This window comes from Arvicola amphibius, chromosome 8 (assembly GCF_903992535.2).
Source record: "Arvicola amphibius chromosome 8, mArvAmp1.2, whole genome shotgun sequence".
NCBI classification, from domain to species: Eukaryota; Metazoa; Chordata; class Mammalia; order Rodentia; family Cricetidae; genus Arvicola; species Arvicola amphibius.
Window position 1 is genome coordinate 76,740,289 of NC_052054.1, and position 17,670 is coordinate 76,757,958.

General features: G+C 49.2%; 1 protein-coding gene across 1 annotated transcript in view; it reads right to left on the bottom strand.

Moving 5' to 3' along the window:
* The window catches only part of Itpkc (inositol-trisphosphate 3-kinase C), a 19,258-nt gene continuing 1,588 nt past the window's right edge, over positions 1 to 17,670 (bottom strand). The window contains exons 2-7 of the mRNA XM_038338537.1: positions 10,018 to 10,120; positions 8,352 to 8,565; positions 6,829 to 7,033; positions 5,437 to 5,538; positions 4,731 to 4,802; positions 1 to 1,237 (exon numbers count right to left, since the gene is read on the bottom strand). Of these exons, the coding sequence (XP_038194465.1) occupies positions 1,034 to 1,237; positions 4,731 to 4,802; positions 5,437 to 5,538; positions 6,829 to 7,033; positions 8,352 to 8,565; positions 10,018 to 10,120 (900 nt within the window). The 3' untranslated portion in view covers positions 1 to 1,033. The remainder of the gene's footprint in view (positions 1,238 to 4,730; positions 4,803 to 5,436; positions 5,539 to 6,828; positions 7,034 to 8,351; positions 8,566 to 10,017; positions 10,121 to 17,670) is intronic.

Consider the following 17,670-nt stretch of genomic DNA (forward strand, 5'->3'; position numbering starts at 1 on the left):
TTATTGGGATGCCATTGTGGGCGGGAGGCCCAATAAAGTCATTTTGCCTGGATTCACTGACACCACCCCCAGCTAACTATCTCGTTTATAAATATATATAAAGTCAGTCAGTAGAAAAAGGAAGACATGTTGGCCCTGGAAGACGTTAGGGCTTAGGGAAGAGGTAGGTTCCTGTCCTCACCAAGCCCATCTGTGTGGGCCAGGAAGCCAAGGTTCTGGAGAGGTGCTGTAGCACAGAGTTGTACAGTCTTTGGTTAGAACCAGGTAGCCCGTGGCGAGGGCCAGAAGCCCACTCGTGCTTCTGGGCAACCTGGCAGTTCATTGTGTGTGTGGGTAGGGACACTTACAGTGAAGCAAGGAGAAACCTCCTCCCCTGCCTCACTGGAGAGCCCCATGGTCTAGGGCAGAAGGAAGAGGCCCTGAGGCCAGAGCTAGTGCACCAAGGAAGGAAGACGGTCACAGTGCTGGCACAGGTGGATGTGGCTGTGGTCTGGCTCTGCAACAGCATGAAGAGTCCACAGAGAAACAAGGGATCCTTCCAGGCCTCAGCACAGAGGGGGATAAGCTGTGTTCCCACACTATAGCATCAGGCCTAGGGCAGCACCCTCCTCTCAGCACTTGAATGACATCCAGGTGAGGCTGTCACTGCCCTAGGTGGAAGTAGCTCCTGCAGGTCTTCACAAATATGCCCAATCCTCTGGGGAGCAGAAGCTAACTTGCTGAGGCTCCGCGCTCAGCCAGCTCAGGGAGGGTTCGCGGATCTAGCTATGGCCCCTGGTACTCCCCTGGAAGCTCCTAGCTGATCAGGATACCCCATGCATGTTCTGCTAACTATGCCTCTACCTGTCCTGTTCCCCATTTGTAAGGGAGCCCAGTGTTTCCAGGTCCCCCAAAGCTCCTGAGACCACACTGATCTGGTGACACCTTGAAGTAGCTCGTCTTCCATCAGCAGCCTCAAGCCCAGCAACATCTTAGGGCTCCTCCAGCCAGACACATGCTATCTTGCAAGTGAGCCTAGCAGCAGCAGATGAGATCAGCTCTGGGCCAGCCCCTGAAGGAGGTGGATCAAGTTGTCCAAACCCCAGAGGTAGCCATCCTCACGGTTGCCCTCGGCCCAGGGCAGCCTGTGACTGAGCGTTTGGTGGTCAGGCAGGGTCACTGTCTTGCCGAAGTCAATCATCCAGACCTTGGCCAGGCCGGTGTGGTCGTGCACAAAGAGAAGGGAGCTGCCCACCACCTGTAATAGTCAGTGGAGAGAAGTAGTTAGAGGAGCAGGCACTACCAGTCTACTCCCCAATGAGCAGTAAAGCAGACACTCAGGAATCAGGCCGCCCATGTTCAAATCCTGACTCTGCTTCTTCTAGGCTGTGTAGCTTTAGGCAAGCATTTTACCCTCTCTGTGGCTCTGCTTCCACAGATACAAACAGAGAATAACAGTATAATTTACATACACAAGGCATTTCAAATGGTTCCTAGAACACAACAAATACACATGGTACCAGTTATCATGTGTGTGTATTCTGGGATGGCCCAGAGCCTCCAACAAGCTAAGCAGGAGTCACAGGCTAAGTTACATCCCTAGCCCATTGCCTCCGTTTTCTATCTCATTTCTGTTTGTCTGATAGGGTCGTACATAGTCCCAGACGGCCTTCAGCTATCTATACTGCCAAGAATACCCTTGAACTTCAGATCCTCCTGCCTCCACCTCCCCCGTGTGCTGGCCTGAACTCCCAGCCCAACTGCTTCCTCTTCCCAGGTGCTAGATAGAACAGTGTGAACCAGCACACTGGGTTATTTGCTGTCTTCATTTTTTAAGCCACAGCACAGACTCAAATGGTGTCAGGGTTGTGACTGGGTCAGAGAACTCAGATCAGACAGAAGAGATGGACAACTTTCTCCAGAATAGGGCAGTGGCTTCTTAGGCCCAGTGGGCTGTGGCTGATGACGTTAGGCAAGTGGCTTCCTTCCTTTGGCTTTGGTGTCCTGTCTGTAGAATGGGGAAGTTGGTAACACTGCCTCCTGGGGTCACATAGCACCCTACAACCACAGGCTCATAAAGTGCCTCCCAGTGTCTGCCTCGAAACACCTCGGTGGGGCTGTGCACACTTTGGTGGGTGCTGTTAGTGGCACTTCGATTTACTTGTTTTAGATACAGTCACTGCTGAGCAGGTGTGGTGACACATGTCCACAATCCAAGCATTTGTAAGGCAGATGCAGAATAGCCACAAATCTGAGGTCAACCTCGGCTAGGTAGTAAGCTCCAGGCCTGCCAAAGCTCCAGAGTAAAGTTGTCTCAAAAAAGACACTAAACCAGTCATGGTGACACAACACACACCTTTAATTCCAGCACTCAGAAGGCAGAGACAGGCAAATGTCTATGAGCTCAAGGCCAGCGAGGCTACAAAGTAGAACTCTACCTCAAAACCAAATGGCCTGGTGAGATGGCTCAAAACAAACCTGACGACCTAAGCTCAAGTCCTGGGCCCGCATGGCAGAAGAGCGAAATGACTCCCACAAGAGTACCACGGCACACGCACACCCCATCCGACATTCACATACTCTAAAGTCAACAGGGAGTTACGCTTTTTTGTTTTGTTTTGCTTTGGTTTTTGAGACAGGGTTTCTCTGTGTAGTGTCTTGGAACTTGCTCTGTAGCCCAGGCTGGCCTCGAGCTCACAGATATATATCCACCTGCCTGGGACTAAAGGTGTGTGCCTAAAGTTACGCTTTCTCATAAACAAACAAACAACTGCTGCCTTTCCATCATCTAATGTGGGTTTTACAAGGCCCCCGCCACCTCCATCTGTCTTACAGCAGGTTTCAACTCCACCCTGCTCCCAGACCCCAGTTCCTGGACAGGTGAACAGGAGCCTGTCTGCAGAGTCAGATGCTGCCAGGCCTCATGATTACAGGCCTTAGTCTTAGCTACTTGGGAAGCTGAGGCAGGAGGACAGAAAATATTCTAGTATTTTTCTAATATTGATTACAGGCCTATAGCCTCGATTAGAGTGAGCTTCAAGGGTAACCTGGGCAACTTAAGAACTGTCTCAAAATAAGACCTTAAAGAGGCTAACCTAGTCTACATAATGAGTGTGGGGCTATATTTCAGTTGGTAGCATGTCTGCCCCTAAGCATGGTGACACACATCCATAATACCACACTCAGAAGGTGGAGGCAGAAGATCAAGAGTCCAGGTCATCCTCAGCTACACATCAAATTCCAGGTCAGCCGGGGCTATGTAAGCCCATCTCAGTAAAATAGTGGAGGGTGTGAGGCTGGAATGCAGCTCAGTGGTAGAGCACTTGCCTGGCAGACATGAGATCCTGGGTTCAAATCCCCAGCACCAAACAGAAAAGAGGCAGACACCATTCAGGCCTGGATACTGCTGCTATATGGCAAGCATCTAGGACTTATGTCTTAGGGAAACTAGAAATACCAATTTCTATGTGAAATTTCATATTTCAGATGGAGGCAGAACACTAGGCCATCAAAACCAAACAGAAGGAGAGGAGAGGCCTCTACTTCCACATAAAGCCTGAAGATAGTGACAGGGACAATGGTGACATTTGATCAAAACAAACATGATGATGACAGCTGGCACTCATGGTGGTTTACCGTGGGCTGGGCTCTAATCTATTAGCCACTTAACCTTCATCAGTGTCCACATGGCTGCTGCTGTCACTCACACTCCAGGAGCCTCCCAGAGTGGCTGCTTGGGCTTAGGAGAGGCAGAGCTGGAACTGAGACTTGTACAGGTAAGACTTTCAGCTCAGGGCTTTCTAGAAAAGTCAGAGACATCACTGAGAAGAGGGGAAAGGGCTGAGGGGCAGAGGAAGAGCCTGGGGGAAAGGAGGTGCCATCACTTCTCTGACTAGCGAATAGCCTCCAAGCATCCAAGCTGCCTGAGAGACACAGGGTGACAAGCATAGTTAGTGGCAGACAACTACAATCCTAGCACTTGTGAAGCCTGAGCCAACAGGATCGGGAGTTCTAGGCCAGCCTAGGCAACACAGCAAGTTTGAGGCCAACCTGGGTTATGTGAAACCCACAAAACAAAACAGACACCCTCTGGTCTGGCAAGATGGCACAGTGGGTAGGACACTTGCTGATGACCTGAGTTTGCTCTCCAGGACCCATATGTTAGAAGGAGAAAACAGACTTTATCATGTGTCCTCTGTCCTCCCACAACTAAGAGACAGGCTTGGAGCAGAAAGAAAAGGCAAGAACCACACATAGGGAGGCACCTAGAGATACACCATTAAAGTCACACACTGCTTCTAAGAACGTGATTGCTACTTCCCAGTGACTCGTAACCCTCAGCAGTCTAGGGGTGGGTATCATCACCCTGGCCTGTGTCAGTCAACACGAGACTGTCTGCAAGGAAGGCTGGGTGTGGTGCTCTTCCCTGTAACCCTGCATGTGGGCGGCTAGGACAGGAAGAGTGTGACTAGGAGGTCACTCTGGGCTACATGAGACCGTGTCTCAAAAGACCATGCCCCTCTCCCAAAGGAAAGAAAGCAAGGACAGGGGGTGTGCTCAGCACAGTGATTGAGAAACCCTGGTTTTGACTCCCAGCCCTGGAAATAAAGAGACTGAGGAGAGACCAAAGTTACACAGAAGAGTCAGCCTTATCCCCAGACCGCCTGGTTTGAATCCATGCTCCCACTCCCTCCCTGCCTGAATCCCCTAAACTGGAGGCCACATACACCTGTGGCACCCAGGGCTCGCACCTCGTGGGTCTTGAAGAAGGGAGAGTTCTCCAGAGCCTCGCGGAGGTCCTCCAGTCGCGCCACGTACTTTCTCTGAGTGTGAGAGGGAGGGTGGCTCATTAGCACAGAAATGCAGCAAGCCCTTGGTGAGCCACCTTGAGATGAGACTTCACCCTGTCATCCTGGACAGTCAGTCAAGGTGGGATAAAGGGAACCAAGGAAGTGGTGGGAAGAGGGAGTACTGGCATGAAGCCATTAAGGTAGTGCACTCAAGAGTGAGACAGATTAAATGAGTTCCACCAATCCCTATAGCTCCCCCATGAGAGGGGGAGTCAGTTTCCCCTTCCCCCAAGCTGGGCTTGTCTCTCTCATGATAGGACCTGTTCTGCCCAACAGAATGTGGTTGTGCTATGCCTAGATACCAGGGGACCTCGTACAAAACACCTGCTATCAGCTTCCTGTTCCCATGGTGAGAACAGCACAGGCTAGCCTGCTATATTGAACAGACAGACACCCAAGTGCCGAATAAGACTGTGAATCAAGGTAGACATAAAAGCCATGCTAGCTGGGACCAGCTAGTCTCAGCCAAGCCACCAGCTGATGGCAGACTGTGAGCAAGACTGGCCAGGAGCAGGCCAGCCCAACCTAACCCAGCCCAAAGCAAGGGAGCATGACTCAGAAGCAACAATAAATGGTGGCTGCGTCAGGGGATGAGCATCCCACTCACCAGGAGCCCAAGGTCTCCGTCTACAAAGTCTTCCAGCACCTTCGTCACCTGCTCCAGTGCTTGTGTCTTCTTGAAGTTGGTGTTGCAGGTCCCATCGGCCTTCTGCAAAGCAAGAGGTGAAGTGCTGTCACGTGTGCTGCTTCACCCCAACGCTGGGTACCCCACCAGCCAAGATAACCCCTACTCAGGTCCACCTGCCTGGCCCAACTCGACCCAGTCCCCTGCCACACTTTTATGTGACCTGTCCTCCCACGTCTAACAAAACAGTCACGGCTGAGCTCATCTTGCAAAACAGGCTGTTAGGGGACTAGGAGTTGGCTTCAGCCGCAATTCTGCTTCTGTCTAGCGGAGTGGCTAGAGCCAGTCCATCAACAGTCCTGTGTATCTGAGGCTTGAAAAACTCCCAGGGGAGCTCAGGTTAACCTTGAACTCCTGGTACTCCTGCCTCCTTCTCACCAGGCACTACCTCATTCAGCTTGACAAGACCTACCACACGCCTCAGCCTCAGAGGCCTCATGTGTTGGTATCTACTTCCTAGACTCTGGGCATGTAGGACCTGGGGCCCACAAAATAAATGAACAAAAATTCTTTGCGCTTCAAACTCCTGATCCCTGCTTCAACTTCCCAAGTGCCGGGGTTACAGACATGAGCCACCACACCTGGCCATTTTCACTTATTGACTATGTGATTAATTATTCAAACAGATGAGAGGGGTGGAGATCTGAGCGAAGCGTCTCCTTCATATGTGCTAGGCAAGTGCTCTATTACTATGCTATAGTCCTGTCTTTATTTAGTTAGTATTGTTTGTGTAGTACTACTGAGAATTGAACCTAGGGCCTCACACAAGCTTAGTCTTCTAACACTGAGCCACACCCCCCAGGCCTCTTTTTTCCCTGTTAGCTTTTCATTTTTGAGACACGGTATCTCTAAGTTGCCCGTGCTGGTCCTGAACTTACTCTGTAACTCGGATTGAAGCCACATGCCCTTCTGCCTTAACCTCTTCATAGGGATGAAAGGTGTAAGCTATGATATCCAGCTTTCCAATTTTATTTAATTTATGAAATAAAAACTTAAAAGACCCTTCCAGCCACTGCATTCCAGAATGGAGGGAAGAGGGTCAGGTCTGGGAGGTCAGGGACACAGAAAAGTCTGGACTTGGGGAAAAAGTGCTGGTATATGAAGATGTCCCAGTAGATAAAGAAACCTCACTGGCCTCTGCTACACGCAGGGATGGGAAGTGGGGCTTCCCCACACCGGGCTGTCTGGACTCTGCAGACATGGGTCTGCTTCCTTCTAGTGTCCCCTGCCTCCCATCCTCCATAAGAAGCCAGTCCACTGCTCCAATCCCGGAACTTTGAGTGTCAAACAAATTGGCTTATTCCTGGCCCTCACCTTGACACCTTCTATCCGGAAGCCGAGGGTGGAAGTTGAGCTCAGGGTCTCCCTCCACTGCATATATCGGGGCTTGGTGACTGCACCCTGAGCATGCTCCTCAGGAGTGGGGGCCGCAGGGTCCACTGCCACCATCTTCTCATACATATCTTTCCGGGGCCTGGGCCGCTCTCGTGCCTTCACCAGCTCCTCTTCCAGGTAGGTCCTGAGCACAGGGGATGTGACAGAGCAAACCATTAGGCACAGAGCTGGAAGGCTCGCACCTCCTGATGGGGATGGAGGCGCAGGCCTTTGAGCCCAGCACTTGGAGGCAGATGCTGGCCTGTGAGTTCAAGGCCAACCAGAAACACATAGTGAGATTATCTCAAAACAGCAGAACAAACAAAACCCAGTAAACTGCACAAGTTAAAACAACAAAGCTTATGGGAGAAAACAGGAGAATGGTTTCATGCTATTTAGTAGACAAAGATTCTTTTCAAACACAAGGCCATTAACAACGGCAATACCAAAAACAACGTCTGACATTCTGCTTATTGCTGCTTGGCTGGGCTGTCACTTATCTAAAATACTGGGGACCAGGAGCTGGAGAGGTGGCTTAGCGGTTGAGAGCACTGTGCTCTTTCAGAGGACCTGAGTTCCAGTCCCAGCGCCACAAAGTGGGTCACAAGTGTCTGCAGCTCTAGTCCCAAGGGATCTAACACCCTCTTCTGGCCTCCTTGGGTATAAGGCACACAAATACATGTGCAGGCAACAACAGATCTGGTCTCAAAAACAAAAGTAAAAAACAAAACAAATAAGCCCAGGGCTGTGGATGTAGTTCAGTGATGTAGCTAACAGGGCTTGCTTAGCATGCACAAAGCCCTACATTCAACTCCCAGCACCATCATAAAACAAAAGACAGTATTGACTGAGTAACCACTACAACCAAAGTGAGTCTTTAGTTCTAGGAACAAATAATCAAATAAGTAAAACTCTGGCTTAGGGGCTGGGAATGTGGCTCAGTTGGCAGGCTACCTGCCTAACATGAACAAAGCCCTCAGGGTCTCATCATCAGCATAAACCTCACGGTGTCATATGTCTGCAATCATAGATAGCATTTTGGCAGTGAAGTCTGGAGGACCTGACACTCAAGGCTATCCTTGGCTACACAGCCAGGTTGAGTTGAGACCAGCCTGGGTTACAGGAAATACTCTCAAAAAGAGAAAGAAAACAGCAACAGAAAAATACGCAAATACAATGTAATTCCATTATATATCCAGTAATTAATGAAACAAGTGGTACCAAGATAGAACCAAGAATACCAAGAAGGAACAGCAGGCCGGCACACCTGGAACCCTCACGGCAGGCCTGCACACCTGGAACCCTCACACCTGGAACCCTCACGGCAGGCCGGCACACCTGGAACCTTCATGCACCACTGGCAGGAACACACACTGATACAGATACTTTGAATTGACTTGGCCCTATTTTCAAAATTATTCACCACCTTCCCTGACCTTGTCCCATGGCTGCCCCAATCCCACCTGCTGCCCATCTTGCAGTCCATGATAGAGGGGCCCTCAAAGTCTGCCAGGAGATCTTCCATCTGATTGAAGGCCTGTCCATCCCGATGCACCATGCCATAATAAGCAGGCACAAAAGGCCGCAAGGGGTCTCCCATCAGCTGTTCCAGGCTGCGCTGCTCACACTGACAGAAACGTTTCAGAATCCGACCATCCTCACCAGCCTGGAAGTTCCCTGTGTGAAGCAAGACCAAGAAGAGGCTGCGTCAGACCGAGACCTGCCACCCCCTATTTCCCAGAATGTATCATACCAGCCATTGCCATCTTGTAGGACACCCCAGCAATGCTGTCTCTCCCTCCCTTCTTTGTGTTTGTTCTGAGACAGATGGCCTTGATCTCAAAGATCCCAGTGCTGGGACTACAGGCTCGTGTGCCCAGCTCATGCCTGGCTTTAGATGGGTTTATTTCTACTCTCCGCTGTTTATTCAGGGTCCTATTTACAGCATATACCATTATTTATTTTGTAATTTTAGAAAATATTTATTTTTACTTTTATATGTATGGATGTGTGAGAGTGTTCACAGAGGCCAGAAGGAGGCATCTGATGCCCCAGAGCTGGAGTTACAAGTGACTGCAAGGTGCCCAGCATGGATGCTGGAACCCAACACAGGCCTCTAAGAGCAATGCATGCTCTTAACCACTGAGCCACCTCATCAGATCCAATTTCGTAATTTAAAAAATGTTTCGTTATTATTCTGTGTGAACCTGTGCATGGTGCGATAGGGGTGAGTCTGTGCCAGGGCCATCTTGTGGAGGCGGTTCTCTCCTTCACCATCTACGTGGCTTCCAGGGCTTCGACTCAGTCATCAGGCTTGCACAGAAAATGCCTGCGTTCGGTGAGCCAGCCCTGTTTTGTAATTCTGAATGAGCGATCTTGTCTCCTGCGGGAACTCTGTGAGATCTGAGCTGACAACATGGCTCTCCACAAGAGACCTGCATTTGATTCCCCAGGGACCAGCCACTTGGGTTTATCTAAATTAATTTATGCTAGACACCATGACTTGAACCTATAATCCCAGAAATTAGAAGGTTCAGGTGGGAGGATTGACATAAGTTCGAGCCCAGTTCAGGATACACAGTGAATTCAAGGCAAGTGTCAGCTTCACAACAAGACTCTAGGGAAATAAATAAATTTCACAATACTGGCATTATCCAGAGCACATACATGGAGAAGGTGGAATTCCAATTTTTTTTTTGACAAAAGGGACAGTTTTGCTTTGCTTTGTTGACATAAGGTCTTGCTATGTAGCCCAGGCTGGTCTTTACTTTGGCAATCCCCCACCTCAGCCTTCTAAAGGCTGTGATTATAAACACATGCCAAAACCAGCTATGGTGGTGTAACCTTTTAATCCCAGCATCTGGGAGGCAGGGGCAGAAGGATCTTTGAGTCCAAGGCCAATCTGGTCTATAGAGTAAATTCTAGGCCAGCTAGGGCAACAGAGTCTCAAAACAAATAGATAAGATAAAATAATGACTAGGCCAACTGTTTCTCTTAGCAGCCCCATAGGGTGGGGACTGTCACCACGGTGATAGTAAAGACACTGAATCTATACAGAGCAGTGCTTTCCCTAGCCCGCACACCCATGCCAAGCTCTGCCTGTCTGTCTACCAATTCCCCCAGTCTCACCAGCATGTCCGGAAAGCTGGACCCAGGGGTAGTAGTGCTTATGGAAGGAGACCATGAAGGGCGAGTACTTCAGAACCGTCTTCAGCTTCTTCCAGGGTTTGCTCTGTAGGGAGGGCGAGCATGAGGTATGGGTCAAGGCCAGGGAAGCACGTACCCTCCTGGGGGCTTCATGGGGCTATGGTCCCCAAGCTTATTGGGATCATCGAACCCCACTTCGTCCAGAGACCATAAGACCAGATGGTGGGGAAGAGTCTGCCTCTATTACTTTCTTTGTTCTGTCTCTGTGTCTTTGCCATATCAGGAAAGATAGGGTAGGCTAGGTCTGGTTACTGGAACAATCACCAAAATTCAGTATACCTTAAAACCCACAGTCACCAAATGTGAAGCCAAGCCTCTAAATAAGGCCAGATCTGGAGCAAACCATAGAGGCAGGAGCGGAGGAATAAAGGCCCAACCACAGAGAGAGACACATGGCAGATGACAGTGGCCAACAGAGGGCTGGTCACCAAGGGTTCTGGCTTATCCCCCTTCTAACAGACACTTGTCCTTTTTTAAAAAAATTTATTTATTGTGTCTATAGCGTTCTATCTGCATGTGTTCCTGCACTCCAGAAGAAGGCATCAGATCTCATACAGATGGTTGTAAGCCGCCATGTGGTTGCTGGAAACTGAACTCGGGACCTCTGGAAGAGCTGTCGGTGCTCTTAACCGCTGAGTTATCGCTCCAACCACCTCTGCCTTTTTAATTTATTTTTATTTTACTGGTGTTTTGTCTGTGTGAGGGTGTTGGATCCTGGAGTTACAGTTTTGAGCTGCCACATGAGTGCTGGGAGTTGAATCTGGATCCTCTGGAAACTGCTGAGCCACCTCTCCAGCTCTCTTTGTCCTCTTGAACTGAGGTTATGGACTTGCTGTGCCAGTGAACTATGACAGGAAGTGCTACTTCCAGGTGGAAGCTGTGAGCCAATCCAGATGCTCCATGTTCAGCTCCATACTAGAGGTGGGGAGCTGGGCAAGGGAACAGGCCTCGGCCCCTAAAGGGGGACAGCACAGAGCAGGACCCCCAGCCCACAAAATAAATAAATAAATAAATAAACTTTTGCCGTTGTTCTAAGTCGTTCGGATTTGGATTTGAAGGCAATTTGTTACCATAGCAGATCTTTAAAAAAAAATTCAATCTAATTGATAAAAGTTTTGCCGACATGCACATATGTAAACCATATGTATCCTGGGGCCCATGGAGGTGAGAAGAAGGCACCGACTCCCCTGAAACTGTACACCATCATGTGGGTGCTGGGAACCGAATCCAGGTCCTCTGTATGAGCAGGCGATCTGAATCCTGAGCCCTCTCTCCAGTCCCACTATACAGATGTGCTAGAGAGAAGGCTCAGAGGTTGAGTATGTACTGTTCTTACAGAGGACCCCAGTTATGCACACTGGATACTCCATGGGGCAGCTCGCAACTGCCTGTAACTCCTGCTCCAGAGGACTCAACACCCTTTTCTGGCCTCCATAGGCACAAAATTCATGGGCATCCTCCACCCCTACACATGTAAAGACATAATTCCAAAAATAAAACCTCAGCAGGGCGTAGTGCATACCTTTAATCCCAGCACTCAGACCTCTGTGAGTTCAAGGCCAGCCTGGTCTACACAGCTTCTAGGCTGGCCAGAGAGACCTCAGGAGACTGTGCCTCAAAAATAAATAAATAAAATATAAAATACTCGTTTACTATGCTTCATTTTTGTTTTCTGAGACAGAAACCCCTCTGTGTAGTCCTGGCTGCCCTGGAACTCTGCGTAGACCAGGCTGGCCTTGAACCCACGGAGATTCACCCGCCTGCCTGAGTGCTGGCATCAGGAGACCCTGTTTCGGAATAACAAAAATTAGGGCCAGCTAGATGGCTGGGGGTGGGGTGGGGGTAAAAGTGCTTGCTGACAAACTGAAGGCTTTCAGTTCAATCCCAGAACCCACATAGTGGAAGCGGAGAACCAGAAGCTGCCATTAGACCTAAACACAACGAATGTAATGAGAAAAAGAAAGACTACAGAAGAATAGTAGAGAGAAAAACAGAGAAGAAAGGAAAGGAAAAGGGTTTGGGGTGGAGGGAGAGGCCAGGAGAGGGATGCAACAGAAAACCAGAAGGGCTGGGTGTAGCTCGGCCGAAGTGTGAAGACACAGCACAGGGCTCTGGACCTATTCCCATCACTGCTCAAAAGAAACACACACAGCAGGAGCCAATCAACTCTTTCATGCTATTTCACATCTGATTCAGGTGCGTGGCGGCATGCGTAGGGGGGCTTAGTGTGAACTGGGAGAGTCAGCAGCCTACAGGGAAGGAAGCTGTGTGCTCACCCAGCGTCACCCCAGGGTCAAGGACATGTTTTCTCCCAGCTCTCTGCAGACAGCAAACTGGAGGGAGCCAGGTGCTAAGCAGGGAGTCAGGGTGTAGGACAGCATGGGATCCAGGAAGGGAGGAGATGATTAATCAAGGTTCCTGTTTACTAAGCACCTGGAACATTCCAGGCAAGATGACAAAGACTCTGTGTGCCATACCCCATTTAATCCTAAAAACAGCCCCAGGAAGACTGTTGTCTGTGTCAAAGGAGAGGAAACCGACTCAGGGGTGAAGCCACTGGCCTCAGTCACCAGGCAAAGCGCTGGGTTTCTGGTTCTACTCTCACCCCATTGCCCTGGGGTTTACCCACTGCATTTCAGCTGGATTGAAGTTTATGGGGAGGGAGACAGCTGGGTTACAAGCCCATCTCTAGCTCTTGGAGTGACACAGCAGGTGTCCCGAAAAACAGTGCTTGGAATAAAGGTTACTTGACACTGTCTTTTATTATCATAAGTATGTAGTATCCTGTCGTTTCCCCCCCCCCACCCCACCCCAGTTTACCAGAACTGGAGATGATACCCCAGACCTCCTGCAAGCTCACAAGTGCTCCACCACTGAGTCACACCCCAGCCCCTCACTGGGGGATTCTAGGCAGGGGCACTACCCCTGAGCCACACCCCAGCCCATCACTGGGGGATTCTAGGCAGGGGCTCTACCACAGAGCCACACCCCCATCCCCTCACTGAGGGATTCTAGGCAGGGGCTCTACCCCTGAGCTACAGCCCCAGTCCTTCACTGGGAGGTTCTAGGTGGGGCTCTACTGAGCTACACTCAGCAGGCCTTTCTCTTTTAAGTGTATCTTAATCAGGAAACAGCTTATCATGGTCTCAGCTCACACATCCTCTCCTCCAGGAAGCCCTCTCTGATACCCTAAATCTGACCAACTGTATACCAGAGACCCCCACAACCCCTTAAGCTGCTCTCATCCAGCCCTGGCCACCCAAGCTGCTAGTATCTCTGGAGAGCATCTGTTTGGAGGGAGGCAGTTCCCTGTGAGTTCCAGGTCAGCCAGGACTACATGGTGAGACCCTGTTGTAACACTGAGAGTCGTGAGGATAATGTTTTGGTCTCACATTTGTCTCTGAAGACTAAAAGGGGGCGGTGTATATCTGTCTTGATTACTAGTATCCCCAGCAGCACAGGACTTCAGAAACAATTATCTATTTAGAACAGGATGGGGGGAAAGGAAAAAAGGTCCGTTAGGATTAGGAGTTCAAGCTACATACTGGAGTTCAAGGCCAGCCTAAGCTATGGGACCTTGTTTTTAAAAACAAAAGGGGGGCGCCTAGCTGGGACACCAAGGTCAGATGTGATTTCAAAATTATAGAGAAGGAAGCAGGGGACGACACATGCAGGCAGGCAAGCCGCAGCGAAGGTTGGATAGCGTGCACTCCAGCTGAAGGATGGCGGGATAAATAGGACAGCAGAGGGTGGGGCCTGAAGACAGGACCCAGCCTTGAGTTCCTGATGGCAAGGCCGAGGAAGGATCTTGATGGAGTGAGGCTACTGAAGGAGCTTCTGGAAAGACGAAGAATTCAAGATAAAGAAGCCTTAGGAAAAAGGCAAGATGACAACAGATGCACAGGTCAATGGGGCTAACATGAAAAGCTTGAAACTCGGCTAGAAATGAGTCCAAAAGTGTGATTTTTGACTTGACTTAGCCAATACTAAGCACAAGATGCCTTTCTGTGTCTCAGTTTCCCCATTTATAAAACAAAGATGAGAAGAATGCTCATCTCATCTGAGACTCAGAGGCACACACAGTAGAGCTGCAGCGGTGGAAGACTTTAAGTTCCAGGCCATCCTAGGCTACACAGTGAGACCCAATGTCAAAACAAATGGGAATAGAAAGAGATGGAGAGAAGGACAGGCAAAGAAGCACTGTGTACAGGCCTGTAGTCTCAGCTCCTTGAGAGGCTGACTGAGCTAAGAGGATGGTAAGTAAGCCTGCCAGGGACACATACCAAGTTCAAGGCCTGGTAACATGGTAAAACCTTGCTCAAAGTAAACACTGAAAAAGAAGACTGAGAATATAGTTTAGTAGTATAGTGCCTGCCTAGCATGCAAAAGGTCCTAGGTTCATAACAGTTCCTCAGGTTCAATAACACACAGAGAGAGTTGGGGGAGAGGGAGAAGAGAGAGGAAGAGAAGGAAAGAGGAAGAGAGGGAGAGAGGGAGAGGGGGAGAGAGAGAGAGAAACAAAACGGGCCAGTGAGATGGCTCAGCAGATAAATATGTGTTGCCAAACCAGATAGCCTGAGTTTGATCCCTCGATCCCATGCAGTAGAATGAGAGAAATAACTTCCCCAAGTTGTCCTGTGACCTTCATGTGGATGCTGCAGCATGAGCACATCCACACACTAAATAAACATAATACATAAATAAAAGAAACAAAACAGCAAAGTAAAGAAGCATAAAGTACTTTGAGCTGGGCATGGTAGAGCACAGTTGTGATCCAAGCGCTCAAGAGGCTGAATTCTTAAACTACAGGCCAGGCAGGGCTGTGGCTATAGTCAGTACAGGTCAGCCTGTACTACTTCTGTACTACTTAACAAGACTACTTGATATAGGCAGGAACTTACTGCTTCTACTGTATGAGAAGGGTTTGAATATATATATATACATATATACATATATATATATGTATATATAAATAATAACATATATTATATATAATTATAATATATACAATTATGTTATAATATAATATATAATTATATATTATATATAATATATTATATATATATATATAAATGTGTGTGTGTGTGTGAGACACACACACACATATTTCAGATTTAGGCTAATCTTTTTTTTTTTGGGGGGGGGGGTTGTTTTTTTTTTTTTTCTGAGACAGAGTTTCTCTGTAGCTTTGAAGCCTGGCCTGGAACTAGCTCTGTAGACAAGAGCAGGCCTCGAACTCCTGCCTCTGCCTCCCTGGGAGTGCTGGGATTAAGGGGTGTGCCACCACCTCCAGGCTAGGCTGATCTTTTGATTCAGTCTTCCAAATGCTGATGAGCCACAGCACCAAGCCTAGGGGCTAAATCTTTGTTTGTTTATAGATAGGGTCTCATGACGTCATCACTCTGGCTGGCCTGGAATTCACTAGTAAACCAGATCTACCTGTCTCTGCCTGTGGCTTCTAGGATGTGACCTCCTTGGATGAGTGATCTCTTGTGCCTCAATGTCTTCATCTATTAAAAAAAAAAAAAATAAGGGATAACAATAGTATATGTGTCACAGGGCCGCCGCGAGGCGTAATGAACTAGCGGAGCATGCATGCGTGTGACAGTTGCAGCCATCGACGTCGGTGCTGTTATGAGTCATCCAGTCCCAGCTCAGCTGTGCGGAGATGTCAAGGAAATGAGAGAGTGTAGACACAAGGAAGAGCCGTGGCAGAAAGCCCTGGAGGGTTGGCTCTTCTGTGTGGGCATTAGCACGTCGAGGCAGGTCTGTTTCTCACAGCTGGGGCCACATGTGTGAACATGTCCCTGAGGGAGGTACACTAGCTAAAGGGGGATCAAGGTAGACTCCTCCAAGGGCCCAAGCCCAGTAGGAGGACTCCTCAGACATGCTGGCAAGCAGCCGGACTCTGAACCCCACCTGGAGCTCTATTCCACACCTGCGTCTGCTCTGCCTCTCCCTCCCTGAACCTGCCCTGCTTGCTCTTCTGATTCATCAGGAGAGAGCCGCACCCAAGCGGGGATGAAGGTGGAAGATGTAAATAAGAGTCTGAAGGGGCCCCTTGGGGAGCAGAGGACGATAGGGAGGAGGTGGGTACCTGGGTAGGCTGAGGATCCCTGAGCATTTTGCCCTTTGAACATCTAATGAAAAGCCAGGAATAGCCATCCTGTTGCTCACGCCTGTATTTCCAGCACTTAGGACTGAGGTATCATAAGTTCAAGGCCAGCCTGGGTACAGGGTGGTACCTAGATAGGCTGAGGATCAGTGAGCATTTTGCCCTTTGACCTTTTTTTTTCAAGATTGCATTTTTAATTATGTGTATGTAGGTGTGGACATGTATATGTGACTACAGGTACCCACAGAGGTCAGAGGCGTTGGATCCCCTTAGAAATGAAGTTACAGGCAGTTGGGAGCCACCCCACAGTGCTGAAAATCGAACTCTAGAGTCTTCTGCAAGAGCACTGTGTGCTCTTAACCACTGAGCCATCTCTGCAGCCCCCCTTTGAGTAGTGAAAGCTGGCTCAGACCTGTCATCCCAGCCTCTGGGAAGCTCAAGGTAGCAAAACTGTCATAAATTAACGGCTAAACCAGATACATGTTGGACACCTGGATATTCCTGACTATATGGTTGGCCCTTTGAACATCTAATGAGAGCTAGAGGCAGGAGGCTGTGTCAGCTCATGCCTGAAAAGGCTTATTGGGGGGACCGGAGAAATGGATCAAAATACTTGTGCGCTGGTAGAGGGCTGGGGTTTGATTCTCAGCACTGACATAGTGGCTCATAACCATCTGTAGCTCCAGTTCCGAGGGATCTAAACCCACCCTGTATGACCTTCCCAGGCAGCATATGCATGCACACAGTACACACATATACATACAGGCAAAACAATCGCACACATAAAGTATGTAAATTTAAACAAAAAGTAAAGAAAAGGCGTAAGGCGTCAGAATGGCCACGAGTTCAAGGCCAGGCTTGCTTCACAATGAATACAAACAAACGAGTATGGTAAGGAACACATACCTGTCCATAATTCCCAAAAGGCAGAGGCAGGAAGATCGTAGCAAGTTGGAGTCCAGTCTGCAGGCCAACCTGGTCTACAGAGCAAACTCTATCTAAATGGGGTGGGGCATGGGACACAGCATTGTGGAACACACCTGTAATCCCAGCTTTTAGGGCAGCAGAGACTGGGTCATCAAGAGTTCAAGGTCAGACTCACAGGTAGGAAGTTTGAGGCCAGGTTGGGCTATAGGAGAATCTCTAAAAAAGAGAAAAAAGTGCCCAGGCGGTGGTGGTACACGCCTTTAATTCCAGCATTCAGGAGGCAGAGGCAGGCGGGTCTCTGTTGAGTTCAAGGCCAGCCTGGTCTAGAGAGCAAGTTTCTGGACATCCAGGGCTACACAAAGGAAGAAACCCTGTTTGGGGGAAAAAAAAAAAAAAAGGACAAAGAGGCCAAGGGTCCAATCAAGCCATCTGAGAATGAGTGTGCGTTCCTTCTACCTTATAGGTGTTCTTCGGAGCTGAGTGTGGGACCCCCTCCAGAGGACTCAACAGAAGTCATAGACCTTTCATGTAAA